A 23,516-nucleotide genomic window follows, 5' to 3' on the forward strand; every position below is an offset into this window, starting at 1 on the left:
GCTTAAACAGGACAGGAAACTTTCTAAATCACACACTTACCAAGAAATCATTCATGTTCCTCCCTACTGCCTCTGATCTGGCAGACTCACGAAACTCATGCTTCGTTTGTAAATGATGTCTGAGTGTTGGAGTGTGCCCCTGGCTAAAAAACAAGAAAATGGTGCCGCCTGGTTTTCTTAATATAAGGAATTTGAAATGCTTTATACTTTTACTTTTGATACTTTTAGACACTCTAATGTACTTGTCCTCTTACTCAGTTGTGCACCGGGGCCTCCCACTCCTCTTTATATTCTGGTTTGAGCCAGTTTGCACTGTTCTATGAAGAGAGTAGTACAATGAGTTGTATGATATCTTCAGTTTCTTGGCAATTTCTCGCATAGAATAGCCTTCATTTCTCAGAACAAGAATAGACTGATGAATTTCAGAAGAAAGGTATTTTTTTCTGGCCATTTTGAGCCTGTAATCGAACCCACAAATGCTGATGCTCCAGATACTCAACTAGTCTAAAGACGACCAGATGTATTGCTTCTTTAATTAGTACAACAGTTTTTAACTGTGCTAGCATAATTACAAAAGGGTTTTCTAATGATCAATTATCCTTTTAAAATGATAAACATGGATAAGCTAACACAACGTGCCATTGGAACACAGGAGTGATAGTTGCTGATAATGGGCCTCTTTACACCTATGTAGATATTCCATAAAAAAAACTGTCATTTACTAAATTAACAATGTTTATGCTGTATTTCTGATCAATTTGATGTTATTTTAATGGACAAAAAAAGTGCTTTTCTTTCGAAAACAAGAAAATGTCTACGTGACCCCAAACCTTTGAATGGTAGTGTACATAATATCAGATGGGCAGTGTTTAGAAGACAGGTGGAAGTGTCCCTCGTTTCCAATGAAAAGCAGCTGGAAATGAGAAAACAAGGAGAAAGCATTTATTTTTTCATGTTGTTGACAACAAATTAAGATGCAGAGCAACTGTTAAATTTTTTAAACATAATACCTGGAAGTATTGTCTGTCATATCTTTAACAATAAAACCGCCATAGGCTAACGGCCACTGACGTTTGATTTTGTAAACAAATCTGCCATTTTGAAAGCAACGTCCTGCTCCTTCCCTGACTCTTCCTAAATATTCAGATTTAACATTGTTCTGTTGTCAGAATTTCTTTATCACAAACAGAAAGGTATTTAAAGGCCGTTAACCTGTTTCTTCCACCTAGTACTACGTTAAGGGCTCAAGGCAAATGAGCTTTAGGACATTGGTACCCAGGTGATAATGTGTCTCTCTCCACACTGAATGAATTGGATGTAGGAATGATAGAAACTGACATTGGTGCACATGACTTCACAATTGAATTTGTATGATCTGAATGATAAGTGGGATGAAGAAGGTTATTGATTTTAGAACAATAGTGTAATAATGACTAATTTGGGGCAGTCTAAGTTTTTCATTTAGAAAGGCTGGAAATGGTATTTAATCTCCCCTCGGAGAGATTCAAATCAGATACTAAGTACAATGTACAACGTGTGTAGGTCACAATGGCAAGCCAAACCAAATGAATGGACGCTTACAGCATAGCAGATGTTACAGAATTTGGATGAGCTGGAGTCGGATGGAGGATCAGATATTGAGCCTGAAACCTGAAAACTGATGACATTGTGGGGACTTCCTGTGATTCTGATGTTGACTTTGAGCCTCAGAAGCCTGAGAGACTGAACAGGTCTAACAGGGAAAGCATCCTTCTCCCCGTGCACCACAGCTCACCCAGGAGAGAAGAGGAGATTGATTCCTGTGTAAAGGTATGGGTAAGGGCACAATACAGTCTCCCGTATAATCAATACATTAATCTTGTTTTCATACATTTCCACAAATATGTCTTTATTCTTTATATTGGTGTTATGTACTATGTATCAAGCGTTGGCGCATGTTTTTACGGCAATTCATTTGACCTGCGCGCCTTGCGGGTTGATATTCTCTTTTACGCTTTACTTTGTAAAACGAAGCTGTTACTGGACCATATTGCTTACTATAACTCTATTATTGGGCGGCAGTAACCGAAAGGTTGCAAGTTCAAATCCCCGAGCTGACAAGGTACAAATCTGTCGTTCTGCCCCTGAACAGGCAGTTAACCCACTGTTCCTAGGCTGTCATTGAAAATAAGAATTTGTTCTTAACTGACTTGCCTGGTTAAATGAAGGTAAAATAAAAAAATTACTAATCAAATCTTCAAATCAAATGTATTACATTGCGGTGTTTTTTTTTTATGTCAAAAACGTGCTGCAGTATAATATAAAACGTATCTTTACATGCATTTTATTCACGTCAAAATATACAATATAAAATGAATCAAAATATACAAATTATTCTCAAGACATGACTTCATTCAATCAATCAATCATTATATTTAGGTTGATAACAAAGCAGTAGATGAATCTGATGTGTTTGCTAAAGGAGGTGCCCCACAGCGTTCTCTGGCAGATACTTATAGGCTGAAAGGCTCAGCTGTTCGAGTGTTAAGACAGTTGGTAAAGCATCATTTCCCATCTCCTGACGACAAAAAATAATACAAAATCTACTTCCATCTGGGGTTGTTTTGGGACTATCAAAACTACTTCCTGTGTTTTGCAATCTTAAATAAGGCTGATGATTGAATCTTTTGGGGACAGATTGGATGTTGTATACCGTTACGGAAAAAAGTAGCTGTTTGCTCATTTGAAACAAATGATGGAGTTGATTTCCCTCGATGTGTGTTGGTTCAATGGGGATGGGCGGAGGAGGGAGGAAGTTGGAAGGAGGGAGGCAGAGCGAGGCGGTCTGCGGGAAGCTATTTGGCAATTTGGTCTGCAAACCAGAGCGTAATGGGCATTTTACGTGACGTCCTCATCACACGAGACACGCTTAAGTAGTGCTCGGATACAGTCCCTGAGAATGGCAGAGATGTTCAAAGGGTTAAGACGTTTTCCCTTATCTTCCTCCATCTCTCTCTCCCTGTGTCTCTCTCCCTCAGACATCATTTGTATGTACACATGTTTGTTTGTGTGCATATGTTTTCTGACCCATTATTGTATGGCTGATGCAATCGTGAGATAAGGCTGAGGCTTGGGAGAGAGGGGCAGGGCTTTGAGATAGGGATGGGCTGGTATACTGTATGATTACAACACACACACACACGCACACACACACACACACGCACACACACACACGCACACACACACACACACACACACACACACACACACACACACACACACACACACACACACACACACACGTGCACACACACACACACACGTGCACACACACACACACACACGTGCATATGCACAGATGCATGTCAAAAGCATTGCCCATCAACTGAATATAAAGAAAATAATTGGTCTCTCTGTTCCTCTCCCCGTCCACTTTTTTCCTTCTCAGCCCCTCCCGCCAGTCAGAAACCCAGCAGTGTCTGTGATCCTCTTCCTACTACGGTGCAGTTCTCTTTCTCTCTGTCTCTTTCTCTCTCTCTCTTTCGTGGCAATACCTTACAGTGCCTGAGGGATGAGGATAGTGTGTCTGAAAGAATGGCTATGCATATCGCTGAGGACCATCTGCACTATCGTAGTTCTCACACACACAGACTCTCCACCCCACGTCGCAAAACAGGGCTGCAATCGTCTCCATACCAACAGGGGACTGCTGAGCAGCCTTATAATCATCCCTAACCACCACAGCGGCCCAGACAGACACTCAGCAGCCAGCCCTCCCCTTCGATAATGCATGAAGCTACTCCCAAATGTAACGTAATTATCTGAATGGCGGTTTGCCCTCTTCCCTGCCTGCTCTCAATGCATTTCTACTTGATGCTGGGGAAGATTGAGATCTGATGTGATTGAGAGAGCAGGGCAGACGCTCCATGTTGTACTGGAGATGGAGATGTAAATGTTTTTTAAGCATGGCCCACAGGAAGTGAAGGGGTGTTGAACAATCACCATGATAATCATACTCGTCATCATTGTCTAAGTGAAGAAATAGTGGTTCATATCATCATCACCACCATATTCATCATCATCATCACCATCATCACCACCAACACCACCATTCTCATCATCATTGTCAAAGTGAAGAAATAATGGTTCATATCATCACCATATTCATCATCATCATCACCATCATCATCATCATCATCATCATCATCATCATCATCAGCAGCAGCAGCAGCAGCAGCAGCAGCAGCATCAGCATCAGCATCAGCATCATCACCACCACCATACTCATCATCATTGTCAAAGTGAAGAAAAAGTGGTTCATATGAATCATCATCATCACCACCATCATCATCATCACCATCATGATCAGCATCATCATAGTGATCATTATCATCATCAGCATCATCAGTGACCATCATCATCACCATCATCAATGTGATAATAATCATCATCACCACCATCATCATCATCATAATACTCACTACCATCATCACCACCCTCATCATAGTGATCATCATCATCATCATAGTGATCATTCATCACCATCATCATAGTGATCATCATCACATCATCATCATAGTGATCACTATCATCATCACCACCATCATCATCGTCATCGTGATCATCACCACCACCACCATCATCATCACCTGGACACCCTGATATGAAGACCTACTCCCATGTTCTGATGGAGGCCAATGCCACTCAGATAGCACTACTCAAAGACTCCCACATGCCTTTGGCCTTCATCCAAGGTTACAGCAACATGTTGTTGAATGCCTTTCAGTTTGGACTACCTGACATGATGACTCCTTGCTGTCCCCAGTCCACCTGGCCGTGCTGCTGCTCCAGTTTCAACTGTTCTGCCTTCTTATTATTCGAACATGCTGGTCATTTATGAACATTTGAATATCTTGGCCATGTTCTGTTATATAATCTCCACCCAGCACAGCCAGAAGAGGACTGGCCACCCCACATAGCCTGGTTCCACCATCATCATATTGATCATCATCATCATCATCATTACCACCATCATCATAATGATCATCATCATAGTGATCATCATCATCATAGTGATCATCATCACCACCATCATCATAGTGATCATCATCACCACCATCACAGTGACCATCATCATCATCATCATCACCACCATCATCATCATCATCATCATAGTGATCACTATCATCCTCATCATCATAGTGATCCTCATCATAATAGTGATCACCATTATCATAGTGATCATCATCATAACCACCATCATAATGATGATCATCATCACCATAATAGTGTTCATCATCACCACCATCATCATCACCACCATCATCATAGTGATCATCATCATCACCACCACCACCATCATAATCATAGTGATCCTCATCACCACCATCATCATTGTGATCATCACATAATCACCATCATCATAGTGATCATCATCACCATCAGCATCATCATCATAGTGATCATCATCATCACCACCATCATTATAGTGATTATCATCATCACCACCATCATCGTAGTGATCATCATCATCATCATCATAGTGGTCAGCATCATCACCACCATCATCATAGTGATCATCATCATAGTGATCATCATCACCATCATCATCGTATCACATCCCTAGAAGTTGTTTCTGAACACTAGTAATGATTTTCTTGGATTGGAGTTATAATCCCAAGCAAACAGCTTCCTGATAGCCATATCCCCCTATAGCTCTGTAACACTCTACACTCATTCAACTCTGGACCTCGAAGCCAGTTCCACTGCTTTTTTCTCCCCATCGTTCCCCTGTAATCAGGGACTAATTTAGACCTGGGACACCAGGTGGGTGAAATTAATGAAAATCAGCAGTAGTCCGGACCTCGCCGGGTAAGACTTGAATACCCCTGCTCTATACCCTCACACTGTACACATGGCTTTTCCATTGGACAAAGCATTACCCTGAGATCAGAGGAGGGTGGTGGGATGAGCTATAAGAGGACGGGGTCATTGTATTGGCTAGAATGGAAAAAAGTCAAACATGTGGTTTCCATTTGTTTGATGTGTTAGGTATCGTTCCATTTATTCCGTTCCAGCCATTACAATCAGCCCGTCCTCCTATAGCTTCTCCAACCAGCCTCCTCTCACTGAGATGACCTATATGATAGAGACAACAGCACCCATCATTCTCCCTCTTTTTATTACCTTTCCATGAAGACTCTCTCTCTATCCCCCCATCTCATTGCACCAAACCACATTGCCTTTCACCCTCTCCCATTCTCCCTCCCTCTCCTCTCCTACAGATGCAGGATCTTAATTTGAGCTAGTTCGCTACAGCTGGAAAATAATCCTACAGTAACAGGAAATGTGAATTATTATGTGGATTATAATTAATGGACATCTTTAGAAGCCTTTTTAGACCTTGGATGCACTATAGGTTTGCGTTTCCTGTTGTGCAGGAAAATCCTCGGCATCAAATTAAGATCCTACACCTGTACTCTTTCTCCCTCATTTTCCCAGGGGCTCCACAGACACCCAGCCCTATTAGAAGGAGGAAATGAGCACATTAGGAGGGCGAGGAGGGGGTCTGCAGGAAACACACAAGGGATCCAGGCCCGGGGTAATGGAATTACTCTCCATTATCTTGCCAAGAGGAACCCATGTATACGGGGACTGCTGGATTACCAGATAGAGGCGAATAAGAGGCTGTGGATAGTGTCTGGACACAGACCAGGGACGTTGGGGGTGTTGTACAGTGATGGTCTTGTTAGCTGGCTATTGGGCTGGTCTCTCAAATGAGAAACTATTATTTTGGGGTATTTGTGTCATTAGTCCATTGTTGATATAGTCCCAAAATGTTTTGCATGACGGATATCAAGTTTTCAAAATACATAACTTTCCAAATACATAACTTTCCAAATACTTTCAGCCGGTATGATGCATACAGTGCATTCAGAAGGTATTCAGACTCCTTGACTTTTTCCACATTTTGTTACATCACAGCCTTATTCTAAAATGGATTCGTATGTTCCCCCTCCCCTCATCAATCTACACACAATACCCACAATGACAAAGCAAAAACAGTTTGTTAGAATTTTTTTGCAAATGTATTGAAAATGTAACACAGATATATCACATTTACATAAGTATTCAGACCCTTTACTCAGTACTTTGTTGAAGCACCGTTGGCAGCGATTACAGTCTTGAGTCTCCTTGGGTATGACGCTACAAGCTTGGCACACCTGTATTTGGGAAGATTCTCCCATTCTTCTCTGCAGATCCTCTCAAGCTCTGTCAGGTTGGATGGGGAGCATCGCTGCACAGCTATTTTCAGGTCTTTCCAGAGATGTTTGATCAGCTTCAAGTCCGGGCTCTGGCTGGGCCACTCAAGGACATTCAAAGACTTGCCCCGAAGCCATTCCTTGCACTGTCTTGGCTGTGTGCTTGGATTCGTTGTCCTGTTAGAAGGTAAACCTCCACCCTAGTCTGAAGTCCTGAGCACACTGGAGCAGGTTTTCATCAAGGATCTCTTTGTACTTTGCTCCAGTCATCATACCCTCGATCCGGACTAGTCTCCCAGTACCTGATGCAGAAAAACATCCCCATGCTTTACGGCAGGGATGGTCTCGGAGCACTACAGACAATTCCTTTGACCTCATGGCTTGGTTTATGCTCTGGCATGCACTGTCAACTGTGGAGCCTCATATAGACAGGTGTGTGTGCCTTTACAAATCATGTCCAATCAATTGAATGTACAACAGGTGGACTCCAATCAAGTTGTAGAAACATCTCAAGGATGATCAATGGAAACAGGATGCACCTGAGCTCAATTTCAAGTCTCATGTCAAAGGGTCTGAATATTTATTTAAATTATGTATTTCTGTTTGTTCTTTATAATACATTTGCAAAAATATATAAAAACCTGTTTTTGCTTTGTCATTATGGGGTATTGTATAGATTGATGAGATAATAAAAACAAAAAAAAATTGGAATAGGACTGTAACTCAACAATATGTGGAAAAATTCAAGGGGTCTGAATACTTTCCGAACGCACTGTAAATACAGCCGGTATGATGAATATATACAAATACAGCCGATATGAGTCATATCCAGAAATACAGCCGGTATGATGAATATATACAAATACAGCCGATATGAGTCATATCCAGAAATACAGCCGATATGAGTCATATCCAGAAATACAGCCGGTATGATGCATATATATAAATACAGCCGGTATGATGCATATCCAGAAATACAGTCGGTATGATGCATATCCAGAAATACAGCCGGTGTGAGGCATATATATAAATACAGCCGGTATGATGCATATATATAAATACAGCCGGTGTGAGGCATATCCAGAAATACAGCCGGTATGATGCATATATATAAATACAGCCGGTATGAGGCATATATATAAATACAGCCGGTATGAGGCATATATATAAATACAGCCGGTATGATGCATATATATAAATACAGTCGGTATGATGCATATCCAGAAATACAGCCGGTATGATGCATATATATAAATACAGCCGGTATGAGGCATATATATAAATACAGCCGGTATGAGGCATATATATAAATACAGCCGGTATGATGCATATATATAAATACAGCCGGTGTGAGGCATATATATATAAATACAGCCGGTATGAGGCATATATATATAAATACAGCCGGTATGAGGCATATATATAAATACAGCCGGTTTATACGGAGACTTGATTACACACAGGTGGATTGTATTTATCATCATTAGTCATTTAGGTCAACATTGGATCATTCAGAGATCCTCACTGAACTTCTGGAGAGAGTTTGCTGCACTGAAAGTAAAGGGGCTGAATAATTTTGCACGCCCAATTTTTCAGTTTTTGATTTGTTAAAAAAGTTTAAAATATCCAATAAATGTCGTTCCACTTCATGATTGTGTCCCACTTGTTGTTGATTCTTCACCAAAAAATACAGTTTTATATCTTTATGTTTGAAACCTGAAATGTGGCAAAAGGTCGCAAAGTTCAAGGGGGCCGAATACTTTCGCAAGGCACTGTATATATATATACAGCCGGTATGATGCATATATATAAATACAGCCGGTGTGATGCATATATATAAATACAGCCGGTATGATGCATATATATATATACAGCCGGTGTGATGCATATATATAAATACAGCCAGTATGATGCATATATATAAATACAGCCAGTATGATGCATATATATAAATACAGCCGGTATGATGCATATATATAAATACAGCCGGTATGAGGCATATATATAAATACAGCCGGTATGAGGCATATATATAAATACAGCCGGTATGATACATATCCAGAAATACAGTCGGTATGATGCATATGTATAAATACAGCCGGTGTGAGGCATATATATAAATACAGCCGGTGTGAGGCATATATATAAATATGGCCGGTGTGAGGCATATATATAAATACAGCCGGTGTGAGGCATATCCAGAAATACAGCCGGTGTGAGGCATATATATAAATACAGCCGGTGTGAGGCATATCCAGAAATACAGCCGGTGTGAGGCATATATATAAATACAGCCGGTATGAGGCATATATATAAATACAGCCGGTGTGAGGCATATCCAGAAATACAGCCGGTGTGATGAATATATACAAATACAGCCGATATGAGTCATATCCAGAAATACAGCCGGTATGATGCATATATATAAATACAGCCGGTATGATGCATATCCAGAAATACAGTCGGTATGATGCATATCCAGAAATACAGCCGGTGTGAGGCATATATATAAATACAGCCGGTATGATGCATATATATTAATACAGCCGGTGTGAGGCATATCCAGAAATACAGCCGGTGTGAGGCATATATATAAATACAGCCGGTGTGAGGCATATATATAAATACAGTCGGTATGAGGCATATATATAAATACAGCCGGTATGATGCATATATATAAATACAGCCAGTATGATGCATATATATAAATACAGCCGGTATGATGCATATATATAAATACAGCCGGTATGATGCATATATATAAATACAGCCGGTATGATGCATATATATAAATACAGCCGGTATGATGCATATATATAAATACAGCCAGTATGATGCATATATATAAATACAGCCGGTATGATGCATATATATAAATACAGCCGGTATGATGCATATATATAAATACAGCCGGTATGATGCATATATATAAATACAGCCGGTATGATGCATATATATAAATACAGCCAGTATGATGCATATATATAAATACAGCCAGTATGATGCATATATATAAATACAGCCGGTATGATGCATATATATAAATACAGCCGGTGTGAGGCATATCCAGAAATACAGCCGGTATGATGCATATATATAAATACAGCCGGTATGAGGCATATATATAAATACAGCCGGTGTGAGGCATATATATAAATACAGCCGGTGTGAGGCATATATATAAATACAGCCGGTATGAGGCATATATATAAATACAGCCGGTGTGAGGCATATATATAAATACAGCCGGTGTGAGGCATATATATAAATACAGCCGGTATGATGCATATATATAAATACAGCCGGTATGAGGCATATATATAAATACAGCCGGTGTGAGGCATATATATAAATACAGCCGGTGTGAGGCATATATAATATATATAAATACAGCCGGTGTGAGGCATATATATAAATACAGTCGGTATGAGGCATATATATAAATACAGCCGGTATGATGCATATATATAATACAGCCGGTGTGAGGCATATATATAAATACAGCCGGTATGATGCATATATATAAATACAGCCGGTATGATGCATATATATAAATACAGTCGGTATGAGGCATATATATAAATACAGCCGGTATGATGCATATATATAAATACAGCCGGTATGAGGCATATATATAAATACAGTCGGTATGAGGCATATATATAAATACAGCCGGTATGATGCATATATATAAATACAGCCGGTGTGAGGCATATATATAAATACAGCCGGTATGATGCATATATATAAATACAGCCGGTGTGAGGCATATATATAAATACAGCCGGTATGAGGCATATATATAAATACAGCCGGTATGATGCATATATATAAATACAGCCGGTGTGAGGCATATATATAAATACAGCCAGTATGATGCATATATATAAATACAGCCGGTGTGAGGCATATATATAAATACAGCCGGTATGAGGCATATATATATAAATACAGCCGGTATGATGCATATCCAGAAATACAGCCGGTATGAGGCATATATATATAAATACAGCCGGTGTGAGGCATATATATAAATACAGCCAGTATGATGCATATATATAAATACAGCCGGTATGAGGCATATATATATATAAATACAGCCAGTATGATGCATATATATAAATACAGCCGGTATGATGCATATCCAGAAATACAGCCGGTGTCAGGCATATATATAAATACAGCCGGTATGAGGCATATATATAAATACAGCCGGTATGATGCATATATATAAATACAGCCGGTATCAGTCATATTCAGAAATACAGCCGGTATCAGTCATATCCAGAAATACAGCAGGTATGAGTCATTTCCATATCCAGTCATGTCTAGAAATACAGCCGGTATCAGTCATATCCAGAAATACAGCCGGTATCAGTCATATCCAGAAATACAGCAGGTATGAGTCATATCCATATCCAGTCATATCCAGAAATACAGCCGGTATCAGTCATATCCAGAAATACAGCAAGTATCAGTCATATCCAGAAATACAGCCGGTATCAGTCATATCCAGAAATACAGCAGGTATGAGTCATATCCAGAAATACAGCAGGTATGAGTCATATCCATATCCAGTCATATCCAGAAATACAGCCGGTATCAGTCATATCCAGAAATACAGCCGGTATCAGTCATATCCAGAAATACAGCCGGTATCAGTCATATCCAGAAATACAGCCGGTATCAGTCATATCCAGAAATACAGCAGGTATGAGTCATATCCATATCCAGTCATATCCAGAAATACAGCAGGTATGAGTCATATCCATATCCAGTCATATCCAGAAATACAGCAGGTATGAGTCATATCCATATCCAGTCATATCCAGGCATATACTAAATATCTTGAAAACTTGATTGCTGACATGCAAAAAACATTATTGGACTATGGACTAATGGAACAATAACCAACATATTTTCCTTTAACTATTGCCCTGGCCTCTGTGTTACTAGGAGGATGCAGTTCTCTTTGGGGGAAAGAGTGTGTGTGTGTGTATGTGTGCGTGTGTGCGTGCGTGCGCGTGTGTGTGTGTATGTGTGCGTGCGTGTGTGCGTGCGCGCCCGCGCGTGTGTGTGTTTGTGTGTGTGTGTTGAAATAATACCACAGTAATGTCGTGTTATCATCCTACTATAAAGTTGGAACATTGACGAAGCAAGACATGCACCGCAGAGGAGGAATTTAAACAAATTCAGGAAAGAGCCACTTCCTCCCTCCTTCACCCCAAACCTCAGTCCCATTAGCACCCATTCACTTACTCTCCCACCGTACCGTACAGATTGCCTCGACTAACCTGTACTTGGTACCGTACCCCTTGTGCAAGAACTCGTTATTGTTATTGTGTTACTTTTTCTTTAATTTCTTACTTTAGTTTATTTAGTAAATATTTTCTTAACTCTGCTTTGAGCTCGAAACTGCATTGTTGGTTAAGGGCGTTTCACAGCAAGGTTGTATTCAGCGCATGCTACAAAATCAAATTTGATGTGATTTGAGTGATACCATATAGCTCTAAGACAACCGTCATAGCTCCTATTAGATGGCCTATGTTGAGTAGAAGGCTGTTGGAAAGATGGAGTGTATTTATAGCTGGGGCCTTTTCTTCCTGGATGGGCTCTGTTATAGACATCTGGGGCGATGCTGCGGGAGGGAGGGCTTTTATTTGAACGTCTCTGCCTCCTATTCTTAGCTCCATTGTGCCGGCGTGTGATCCGGGAACACAATACAGTGCGGGGGGAGATCTGCTGGTTCGGGGACTGTTCTGGAATCGCTCGGCTGAAGACGGACCACCTCTGTAAGGGTCAATTTACACTTGCGGGGTCTTTGTTAGGCTAGTGACAGGTGGGCCAGCGGGACACACAGGATAAGCGACTAGATAATATGCTTTCCGGGAGCTTATACTTGTGTGAGTAAGGGGTTCCACGGCAGCTTTGTTCAGTATGCAGATCAGCTCATCAAAATACATATATAAAGATATCTAGTTATGGTTCTGTGCAGAGCACACAGCTGGTAAGGACAGTGCGTCCATAAGTCTGTGTGGAATTGCTGGTCAAGTGAACAGGCACACCACACAGTCACACACACATACACACGAACAGACCCAAACAGATGTGCACTCTTCCTTGGGAAAATACCTGCAGCCAGAACAAGTTTGACCATCCCAGTGGAAGATCCCCCCCCCACCAGTTTCTTCCTAACTTGAAACCCCTTCAACATGAGGAATCTTCGTGCCTCCTCCACCTCTTCCCTCCCTCTGCCACCCACCATCACCCTGACCTCATTTACTATGTAACAGGGAACAGACATTTTCCTCCTTTAATTTTTCCCTCACTTTTTTCCTCCTTTTACCTTTTCGCTGGGCTGGGTGGTGGCTCTAGCCACTGGTCGTCTGAGTGCAGCCGTGGGTAATTGTATTTACAGATGGCATACGTGCTACCAGCGCAGGTACAGAGAAAGAGAGAGAGGAGGAAAGCGAGAGAGAGCGAGAAAGAGTCTCCCTGTTTCCCCTCCCTGCGGCCCACAGTACTCTCTGATGGGTAAGGACAGCTTTGCCATTTGGGCCAGGGATCGTCTTCTCTTGCCGTTACACTGGCTGTGTGAGTCTGATACACACACAAATTTACCAGTCACTCTCTCTCTCTTTCTCTCCTCCATTCTGTTCACGATACCAATGTGTGTTACCCATGTGTTTATGTTTACAGTGTGTGAGAGTGTCTGTGTGGTGGGGTGTCTGCATTCATTGTGTGGAACTATACATTCGCAAAATGCATTGGGAGATATTTCAAGGATAACACATTGCACTAGAAGTATATGCTGAAGGCTTACCACATATAGATCAAATCAAATGAATAATTATAAACAGAAAGTCTAGCTATAGATACAGGGCATGCTCATTTTAACAACCATCATGTCAGTAATTTACTGTTGATTGGACTATACTATCCACTATATGCCATAACTATTGTAGATGTCTTGTCAGAGGTCATTAGACTATCGTCTATCTACATATATCATGTCTTGTCAGAGGTCATTTTACTATCGTCTATCGACCAATGTCATGTCTTGTCAGAGGTCCTTTTACTATCGTCTATCGACCAATGTCATGTCTTGTCAGAGGTTATTTTACTATTGTTTATCTACCAATGTCATGTCTTGTCAGAGGTCCTGTTACTATCGTCTATCTACATGTATCATGTCTTGTCAGAGGTCCTTTTACTATCGTCTATCTACATGTATCATGTCTTGTCTGAGGTCCTGTTACTATCGTCTATCTACATGTATCATGTCTTGTCAGAGGTCCTGTTACTATCGTCTATCTACATGTATCATGTCTTGTCAGAGGTCCTTTTACTATCGTCTATCTACATGTATCATGTCTTGTCAGAGGTCCTTTTACTATCGTCTGTCTACCAATGTCATGTCTTGTCAGAGGTCCTTTTACTATCGTCTATCTACATGTATCATGTCTTGTCAGAGGTCCTTTTACTATCGTCTATCTACATGTATCATGTCTTGTCAGAGGTCCTTTTACTATCGTCTATCTACATGTATCATGTCTTGTCAGAGGTCCTTTTACTATCGTCTATCTACATGTATCATGTCTTGTCAGAGGTCCTTTTACTATCGTCTATCTACATGTACCATGTCTTGTCAGAGGTCCTGTTACTATCGTCTATCTACATGTATCATGTCTTGTCAGAGGTCCTGTTACTATCGTCTATCTACATGTGTCATGTCTTGTCAGAGATCCTTTTACTATCGTCTATCTACCAATGTCATGTCTTGTCAGATGTCCTGTTACTATCGTCTATCTACCAATGTCATGTCTTGTCAGAGGTCCTTTTACTATCGTCTATCTACCAATGTCATGTCTTGTCAGATGTCCTGTTACTATCGTCTATCTACCAATGTCATGTCTTGTCAGAGGTCCTGTTACTGTCGTCTATATACCAATGTCATGTCTTGTCAGAGGTCCTGTTACTATCGTCTGTCTACCAATGTCATGTCTTGTCAGAGGTCCTTTTACTATCGTCTATCTACATGTATCATGTCTTGTCAGAGGTCCTTTTACTATCGTCTATCTACCAATGTCATGTCTTGTCAGAGGTCCTGTTACTATCGTCTATCTACCAATGTCATGTCTTGTCAGAGGTCCTTTTACTATTGTCTGTCTACCAATGTCATGTCTTGTCAGAGGTCCTTTTACTATCGTCTATCTACATGTATCATGTCTTGTCAGAGGTCCTTTTACTATCGTCTACCTACCAATGTCATGTCTTGTCAGAGGTCCTTTTTACTATCGTCTATCTACCAATATCATGTCTTGTCAGAGGTCCTTTTTACTATCGTCTATCTACATGTATCATGTCTTGTCAGAGGTCCTGTTAGTATCGTCTGTCTACCAATGTCATGTCTTGTCAGAGGTCCTTTTTACTATCGTCTATCTACATGTATCATGTCTTGTCAGAGGTCCTGTTAGTATCGTCTGTCTACCAATGTCATGTCTTGTCAGAGGTCCTGTTACTATCGTCTATCTACCAATGTCATGTCTTGTCAGAGGTCCTTTTACGATCTTCTATCTACCAATGTCATGTCTTGTCAGAGGTCCTTTTACTATCGTCTATCTACATGTATCATGTCTTGTCAGAGGTCCTGTTACTATCGTCTATCTACATGGAACATGTCTTGTCAGAGGTCCTTTTACTATCGTCTATCTACATGTATCATGTCTTGTCAGAGGTCCTGTTAGTATCGTCTGTCTACCAATGTCATGTCTTGTCAGAGGTCCTTTTTACTATCGTCTATCTACATGTATCATGTCTTGTCAGAGGTCCTGTTAGTATCGTCTGTCTACCAATGTCATGTCTTGTCAGAGGTCCTGTTAGTATTGTCTATCTACCAATGTCATGTCTTGTCAGAGGTCCTGTTACTATCGTCTATCTACCAATGTCATGTCTTGTCAGAGGTCCTTTTACTATCGTCTGTCTACCAATGTCATGTCTTGTCAGAGGTCCTGTTACTATTGTCTATCTACCAATGTCATGTCTTGTCAGAGGTCCTTTTACTATCGTCTATCTACCAATGTCATGTCTTGTCAGAGGTCCTTTTACTATCGTCTGTCTACCAATGTCATGTCTTGTCAGAGGTCCTGTTACTATCGTCTATCTACATGTATCATGTCTTGTCAGAGGTCCTTTTACTATCGTCTATCTACATGTATCATGTCTTGTCAGAGGTCCTTTTACTATCGTCTATCTACCAATGTCATGTCTTGTCAGAGGTCCTGTTACTATCGTCTATCTACCAATGTCATGTCTTGTCAGAGGTCCTTTTACTATTGTCTGTCTACCATTGTCATGTCTTGTCAGAGGTCCTTTTACTATCGTCTATCTACATGTATCATGTCTTGTCAGAGGTCCTGTTACTATCGTCTATCTACATGTTCATGTCTTGTCTGAGGTCCTTTTACTATCGTCTATCTACATGTATCATGTCTTGTCAGAGGTCCTGTTAGTATCGTCTGTCTACCAATGTCATGTCTTGTCAGAGGTCCTTTTACTATCGTCTATCTACCAATGTCATGTCTTGTCAGAGGTCATTTTACTATCGTCTATCTACATGTATCATGTCTTGTCAGAGGTCCTGTTACTATCGTCTATCTACATGTATCATGTCTTGTCAGAGGTCCTTTTACTATCGTCTATCTACATGTATCATGTCTTGTCAGTGTTCCTGTTACTATCGTCTATCTACATGTATCATGTCTTGTCAGAGGTCCTTTTTACTATCGTCTATCTACATGTATCATGTCTTGTCAGAGGTCCTTTTACTATCGTCTATCTACCAATGTCATGTCTTGTCAGAGGTCCTGTTACTATCGTCTATCTACCAATGTCATGTCTTGTCAGAGGTCCTTTTACGATCTTCTATCTACCGATGTCATGTCTTGTCAGAGGTCCTTTTACTATCGTCTATCTACATGTATCATGTCTTGTCAGAGGTCCTGTTACTATCGTCTATCTACATGTATCATGTCTTGTCAGAGGTCCTTTTACTATCGTCTATCTACATGTATCATGTCTTGTCAGAGGTCCTGTTACTATCGTCTATCTACATGTATCATGTCTTGTCAGAGGTCCTTTTACTATCGTCTATCTACATGTATCATGTCTTGTCAGAGGTCCTGTTAGTATCGTCTGTCTACCAATGTCATGTCTTGTCAGAGGTCCTGTTAGTATCGTCTATCTACCAATGTCATGTCTTGTCAGAGGTCCTGTTAGTATCGTCTATATACCAATGTCATGTCTTGTCAGAGGTCCTGTTACTATCGTCTGTCTACCAATGTCATGTCTTGTCAGAGGTCCTTTTACTATCGTCTATCTACATGTATCATGTCTTGTCAGAGGTCCTTTTACTATCGTCTATCTACATGTGTCATGTCTTGTCAGAGGTCCTGTTACTATCGTCTATCTACATGTATCATGTCTTGTCAGAGGTCCTTTTTACTATCGTCTATCTACATGTATCATGTCTTGTCAGAGGTCCTTTTACTATCGTCTATCTACCAATGTCATGTCTTGTCAGAGGTCCTGTTACTATCGTCTATCTACCAATGTCATGTCTTGTCAGAGGTCCTTTTACTATTGTCTGTCTACCAATGTCATGTCTTGTCAGAGGTCCTTTTACTATCATCTATCTACATGTATCATGTCTTGTCAGAGGTCCTTTTACTATCGTCTACCTACCAATGTCATGTCTTGTCAGAGGTCCTTTTTACTATCGTCTATCTACCATAATCATGTCTTGTCAGAGGTCCTTTTTACTATCGTCTATCTACATGTATCATGTCTTGTCAGAGGTCCTGTTAGTATCGTCTGTCTACCAATGTCATGTCTTGTCAGAGGTCCTTTTTACTATCGTCTATCTACATGTATCATGTCTTGTCAGAGGTCCTGTTAGTATCGTCTGTCTACCAATGTCATGTCTTGTCAGAGGTCCTGTTACTATCGTCTATCTACCAATGTCATGTCTTGTCAGAGGTCCTTTTACGATCTTCTATCTACCAATGTCATGTCTTGTCAGAGGTCCTTTTACTATCGTCTATCTACATGTATCATGTCTTGTCAGAGGTCCTGTTACTATCGTCTATCTACATGGAACATGTCTTGTCAGAGGTCCTTTTACTATCGTCTATCTACATGTATCATGTCTTGTCAGAGGTCCTTTTACTATCGTCTATCGACCAATGTCATGTCTTGTCAGAGGTTATTTTACTATTGTTTATCTACCAATGTCATGTCTTGTCAGAGGTCCTGTTACTATCGTCTATCTACATGTATCATGTCTTGTCAGAGGTCCTGTTAGTATCGTCTGTCTACCAATGTCATGTCTTGTCAGAGGTCCTTTTTACTATCGTCTATCTACATGTATCATGTCTTGTCAGAGGTCCTTTTACTATCGTCTATCTACATGTATCATGTCTTGTCAGAGGTCCTGTTAGTATCGTCTGTCTACCAATGTCATGTCTTGTCAGAGGTCCTTTTTACTATCGTCTATCTACATGTATCATGTCTTGTCAGAGGTCCTGTTAGTATCGTCTGTCTACCAATGTCATGTCTTGTCAGAGGTCCTGTTAGTATCGTCTATCTACCAATGTCATGTCTTGTCAGAGGTCCTGTTACTATCGTCTATCTACCAATGTCATGTCTTGTCAGAGGTCCTTTTACTATCGTCTGTCTACCAATGTCATGTCTTGTCAGAGGTCCTGTTACTATTGTCTATCTACCAATGTCATGTCTTGTCAGAGGTCCTTTTACTATCGTCTATCTACCAATGTCATGTCTTGTCAGAGGTCCTTTTACTATCGTCTGTCTACCAATGTCATGTCTTGTCAGAGGTCCTGTTACTATCGTCTATCTACATGTATCATGTCTTGTCAGAGGTCCTTTTACTATCGTCTATCTACATGTATCATGTCTTGTCAGAGGTCCTTTTACTATCGTCTATCTACCAATGTCATGTCTTGTCAGAGGTCCTGTTACTATCGTCTATCTACCAATGTCATGTCTTGTCAGAGGTCCTTTTACTATTGTCTGTCTACCATTGTCATGTCTTGTCAGAGGTCCTTTTACTATCGTCTATCTACATGTATCATGTCTTGTCAGAGGTCCTGTTACTATCGTCTATCTACATGTTCATGTCTTGTCTGAGGTCCTTTTACTATCGTCTATCTACATGTATCATGTCTTGTCAGAGGTCCTGTTAGTATCGTCTGTCTACCAATGTCATGTCTTGTCAGAGGTCCTTTTACTATCGTCTATCTACCAATGTCATGTCTTGTCAGAGGTCATTTTACTATCGTCTATCTACATGTATCATGTCTTGTCAGAGGTCCTGTTACTATCGTCTATCTACATGTATCATGTCTTGTCAGAGGTCCTTTTACTATCGTCTATCTACATGTATCATGTCTTGTCAGTGTTCCTGTTACTATCGTCTATCTACATGTATCATGTCTTGTCAGAGGTCCTTTTTACTATCGTCTATCTACATGTATCATGTCTTGTCAGAGGTCCTTTTACTATCGTCTATCTACCAATGTCATGTCTTGTCAGAGGTCCTGTTACTATCGTCTATCTACCAATGTCATGTCTTGTCAGAGGTCCTTTTACGATCTTCTATCTACCAATGTCATGTCTTGTCAGAGGTCCTTTTACTATCGTCTATCTACATGTATCATGTCTTGTCAGAGGTCCTGTTACTATCGTCTATCTACATGTATCATGTCTTGTCAGAGGTCCTTTTACTATCGTCTATCTACATGTATCATGTCTTGTCAGAGGTCCTGTTAGTATCGTCTGTCTACCAATGTCATGTCTTGTCAGAGGTCCTGTTACTATCGTCTATCTACCAATGTCATGTCTTGTCAGAGGTCCTTTTACTATCGTCTGTCTACCAATGTCATGTCTTGTCAGAGGTCCTGTTACTATTGTCTATCTACCAATGTCATGTCTTGTCAGAGGTCCTTTTACTATCGTCTATCTACCAATGTCATGTCTTGTCAGAGGTCCTTTTACTATCGTCTGTCTACCAATGTCATGTCTTGTCAGAGGTCCTGTTACTATCGTCTATCTACATGTATCATGTCTTGTCAGAGGTCCTTTTACTATCGTCTATCTACATGTATCATGTCTTGTCAGAGGTCCTGTTACTATCGTCTATCTACATGTATCATGTCTTGTCTGAGGTCCTTTTACTATCGTCTATCTACATGTATCATGTCTTGTCAGAGGTCCTGTTAGTATCGTCTGTCTACCAATGTCATGTCTTGTCAGAGGTCCTTTTACTATCGTCTGTCTACCAATGTCATGTCTTGTCAGAGGTCCTGTTACTATCGTCTATCTACATGTATCATGTCTTGTCAGAGGTCCTTTTACTATCGTCTATCTACATGTATCATGTCTTGTCAGAGGTCCTTTTACTATCGTCTATCTACCAATGTCATGTCTTGTCAGAGGTCCTGTTACTATCGTCTATCTACCAATGTCATGTCTTGTCAGAGGTCCTTTTACTATTGTCTGTCTACCATTGTCATGTCTTGTCAGAGGTCCTTTTACTATCGTCTATCTACATGTATCATGTCTTGTCAGAGGTCCTGTTACTATCGTCTATCTACATGTATCATGTCTTGTCTGAGGTCCTTTTACTATCGTCTATCTACATGTATCATGTCTTGTCAGAGGTCCTGTTAGTATCGTCTGTCTACCAATGTCATGTCTTGTCAGAGGTCATTTTACTATCGTCTATCTACCAATGTCATGTCTTGTCAGAGGTCATTTTACTATCGTCTATCTACATGTATCATGTCTTGTCAGAGGTCCTGTTACTATCGTCTATCTACATGTATCATGTCTTGTCAGAGGTCCTTTTACTATCGTCTATCTACATGTATCATGTCTTGTCAGAGGTCCTTTTACTATCGTCTATCTACATGTATCATGTCTTGTCAGAGGTCCTTTTACTATCGTCTATCTACATGTATCATGTCTTGTCAGAGGTCCTGTTACTATCGTCTATCTACATGTATCATGTCTTGTCAGAGGTCCTTTTACTATCGTCTATCTACATGTATCGTGTCTTGTCAGAGGTCCTGTTACTATCGTCTATCTACCAATGTCATGTCTTGTCTGAGGTCCTTTTACTATCGTCTATCTACCAATGTCATGTCTTGTCAGAGGTCCTGTTACTATCGTCTATCTACATTTATCATGTCTTGTCAGAGGTCCTGTTACTATCGTCTATCTACCAATGTCATGTCTTGTCAGAGGTCCTGTTACTATCGTCTATCTACATGTATCATGTCTTGTCAGAGGTCCTTTTACTATCGTCTATCTACATTTATCATGTCTTGTCAGAGGTCCTTTTACTATCGTCTATCTACCAATGTCATGTCTTTTCAGAGGTCCTGTTACTATCGTCTATCTACATGTATCATGTCTTGTCAGAGGTCCTTTTACTATCGTCTATCTACATGTATCATGTCTTGTCAGAGGTCCTGTTACTATCGTCTGTCTACATTTACCATGTCTTGTCAGAGGTCCTGTTACTATCGTCTATCTACATGTATCATGTCTTGTCAGAGGTCCTGTTAGTATCGTCTGTCTACCAATGTCATGTCTTGTCAGAGGTCCTGTTACTATCGTCTATCTACATGTATCATGTCTTGTCAGAGGTCCTTTTACTATCGTCTATCTACATGTATCATGTCTTGTCAGAGGTCCTGTTACTATCGTCTATCTACCAATGTCATGTCTTGGCTGAGGTCCTTTTACTATCGTCTGTCTACATTTACCATGTCTTGTCAGAGGTCCTGTTACTATCGTCTATCTACATGTATCATGTCTTGTCAGAGGTCCTGTTACTATCGTCTATCTACATGTATCATGTCTTGTCAGAGGTCCTGTTACTATCGTCTGTCTACATTTACCATGTCTTGTCAGAGGTCCTGTTACTATCGTCTATCTACATGTATCATGTCTTGTCAGAGGTCCTGTTACTATCGTCTGTCTACATTTACCATGTCTTGTCAGAGGTCCTGTTACTATCGTCTATCTACATGTATCATGTCTTGTCAGAGGTCCTGTTACTATCGTCTGTCTACATTTACCATGTCTTGTCAGAGGTCCTGTTACTATCGTCTATCTACATGTATCATGTCTTGTCAGAGGTCCTGTTAGTATCGTCTGTCTACCAATGTCATGTCTTGTCAGAGGTCCTGTTACTATCGTCTATCTACATGTATCATGTCTTGTCAGAGGTCCTTTTACTATCGTCTATCTACATGTATCATGTCTTGTCAGAGGTCCTGTTACTATCGTCTATCTACCAATGTCATGTCTTGGCTGAGGTCCTTTTACTATCGTCTGTCTACATTTACCATGTCTTGTCAGAGGTCCTGTTACTATCGTCTATCTACATGTATCATGTCTTGTCAGAGGTCCTGTTACTATCGTCTATCTACATGTATCATGTCTTGTCAGAGGTCCTGTTACTATCGTCTATCTACATGTATCATGTCTTGTCAGAGGTCCTTTTACTATCGTCTATCTACATGTATCATGTCTTGTCAGAGGTCCTTTTACTATCGTCTATCTACATGTATCATGTCTTGTCAGAGGTCCTTTTACTATCGTCTATCTACATGTATCATGTCTTGTCAGAGGTCCTGTTACTATCGTCTATCTACCAATGTCATGTCTTGTCAGAGGTCCTTTTTCTATTGTCTATCTACCAATGTCATGTCTTGTCAGAGGTCCTGTTACTATTGTCTATCTACCAATGTCATGTCTTGTCAGAGGTCCTTTTACTATCGTCTATCTACATGTATCATGTCTTGTCAGAGGTCCTGTTACTAACGTCTATCTACATGTATCATGTCTTGTCAGAGGTCCTGTTACTATCGTCTATCTACATGTATCATGTCTTGTCAGAGGTCCTGTTACTATCGTCTATCTACATGTATCATGTCTTGTCAGAGGTCCTGTTACTATCGTCTATCTACATGTATCATGTCTTGTCAGAGGTCCTGTTAGTATCGTCTATCTACATGTGTCATGTCTTGTCAGAGGTCCTGTTACTATCGTCTATCTACATGTATCATGTCTTGTCAGAGGTCCTGTTACTATCGTCTATCTACATGTATCATGTCTTGTCAGAGGTCCTGTTACTATCGTCTATCTACATGTATCATGTCTTGTCAGAGGTCCTGTTACTATCGT

At 40.5% G+C, this 23,516-nt stretch overlaps 1 protein-coding gene across 4 annotated transcripts in view; it reads right to left on the reverse strand.

Moving 5' to 3' along the window:
• LOC109864935 (protocadherin-1) overlaps window positions 1–23,516 on the reverse strand; it is a 372,821-nt gene that overhangs the window by 134,719 nt on the left and 214,586 nt on the right. The window contains exon 5 of one of the 4 annotated variants that reach the window (XM_031797893.1): window positions 776–913. The exons of the other annotated variants lie outside the window; for them this stretch is intronic. Within the exon in view, the coding sequence (XP_031653753.1) occupies window positions 870–913 (44 nt within the window). The 3' untranslated portion in view covers window positions 776–869. Of the gene's footprint in view, window positions 1–775; window positions 914–23,516 lie in introns of those variants that run through there. 4 annotated transcript variants of the gene reach the window in all.

The sequence above is a fragment of the Oncorhynchus kisutch genome, linkage group LG19 (genome assembly GCF_002021735.2).
Source record: "Oncorhynchus kisutch isolate 150728-3 linkage group LG19, Okis_V2, whole genome shotgun sequence".
Classification (NCBI taxonomy): Eukaryota; Metazoa; Chordata; class Actinopteri; order Salmoniformes; family Salmonidae; genus Oncorhynchus; species Oncorhynchus kisutch.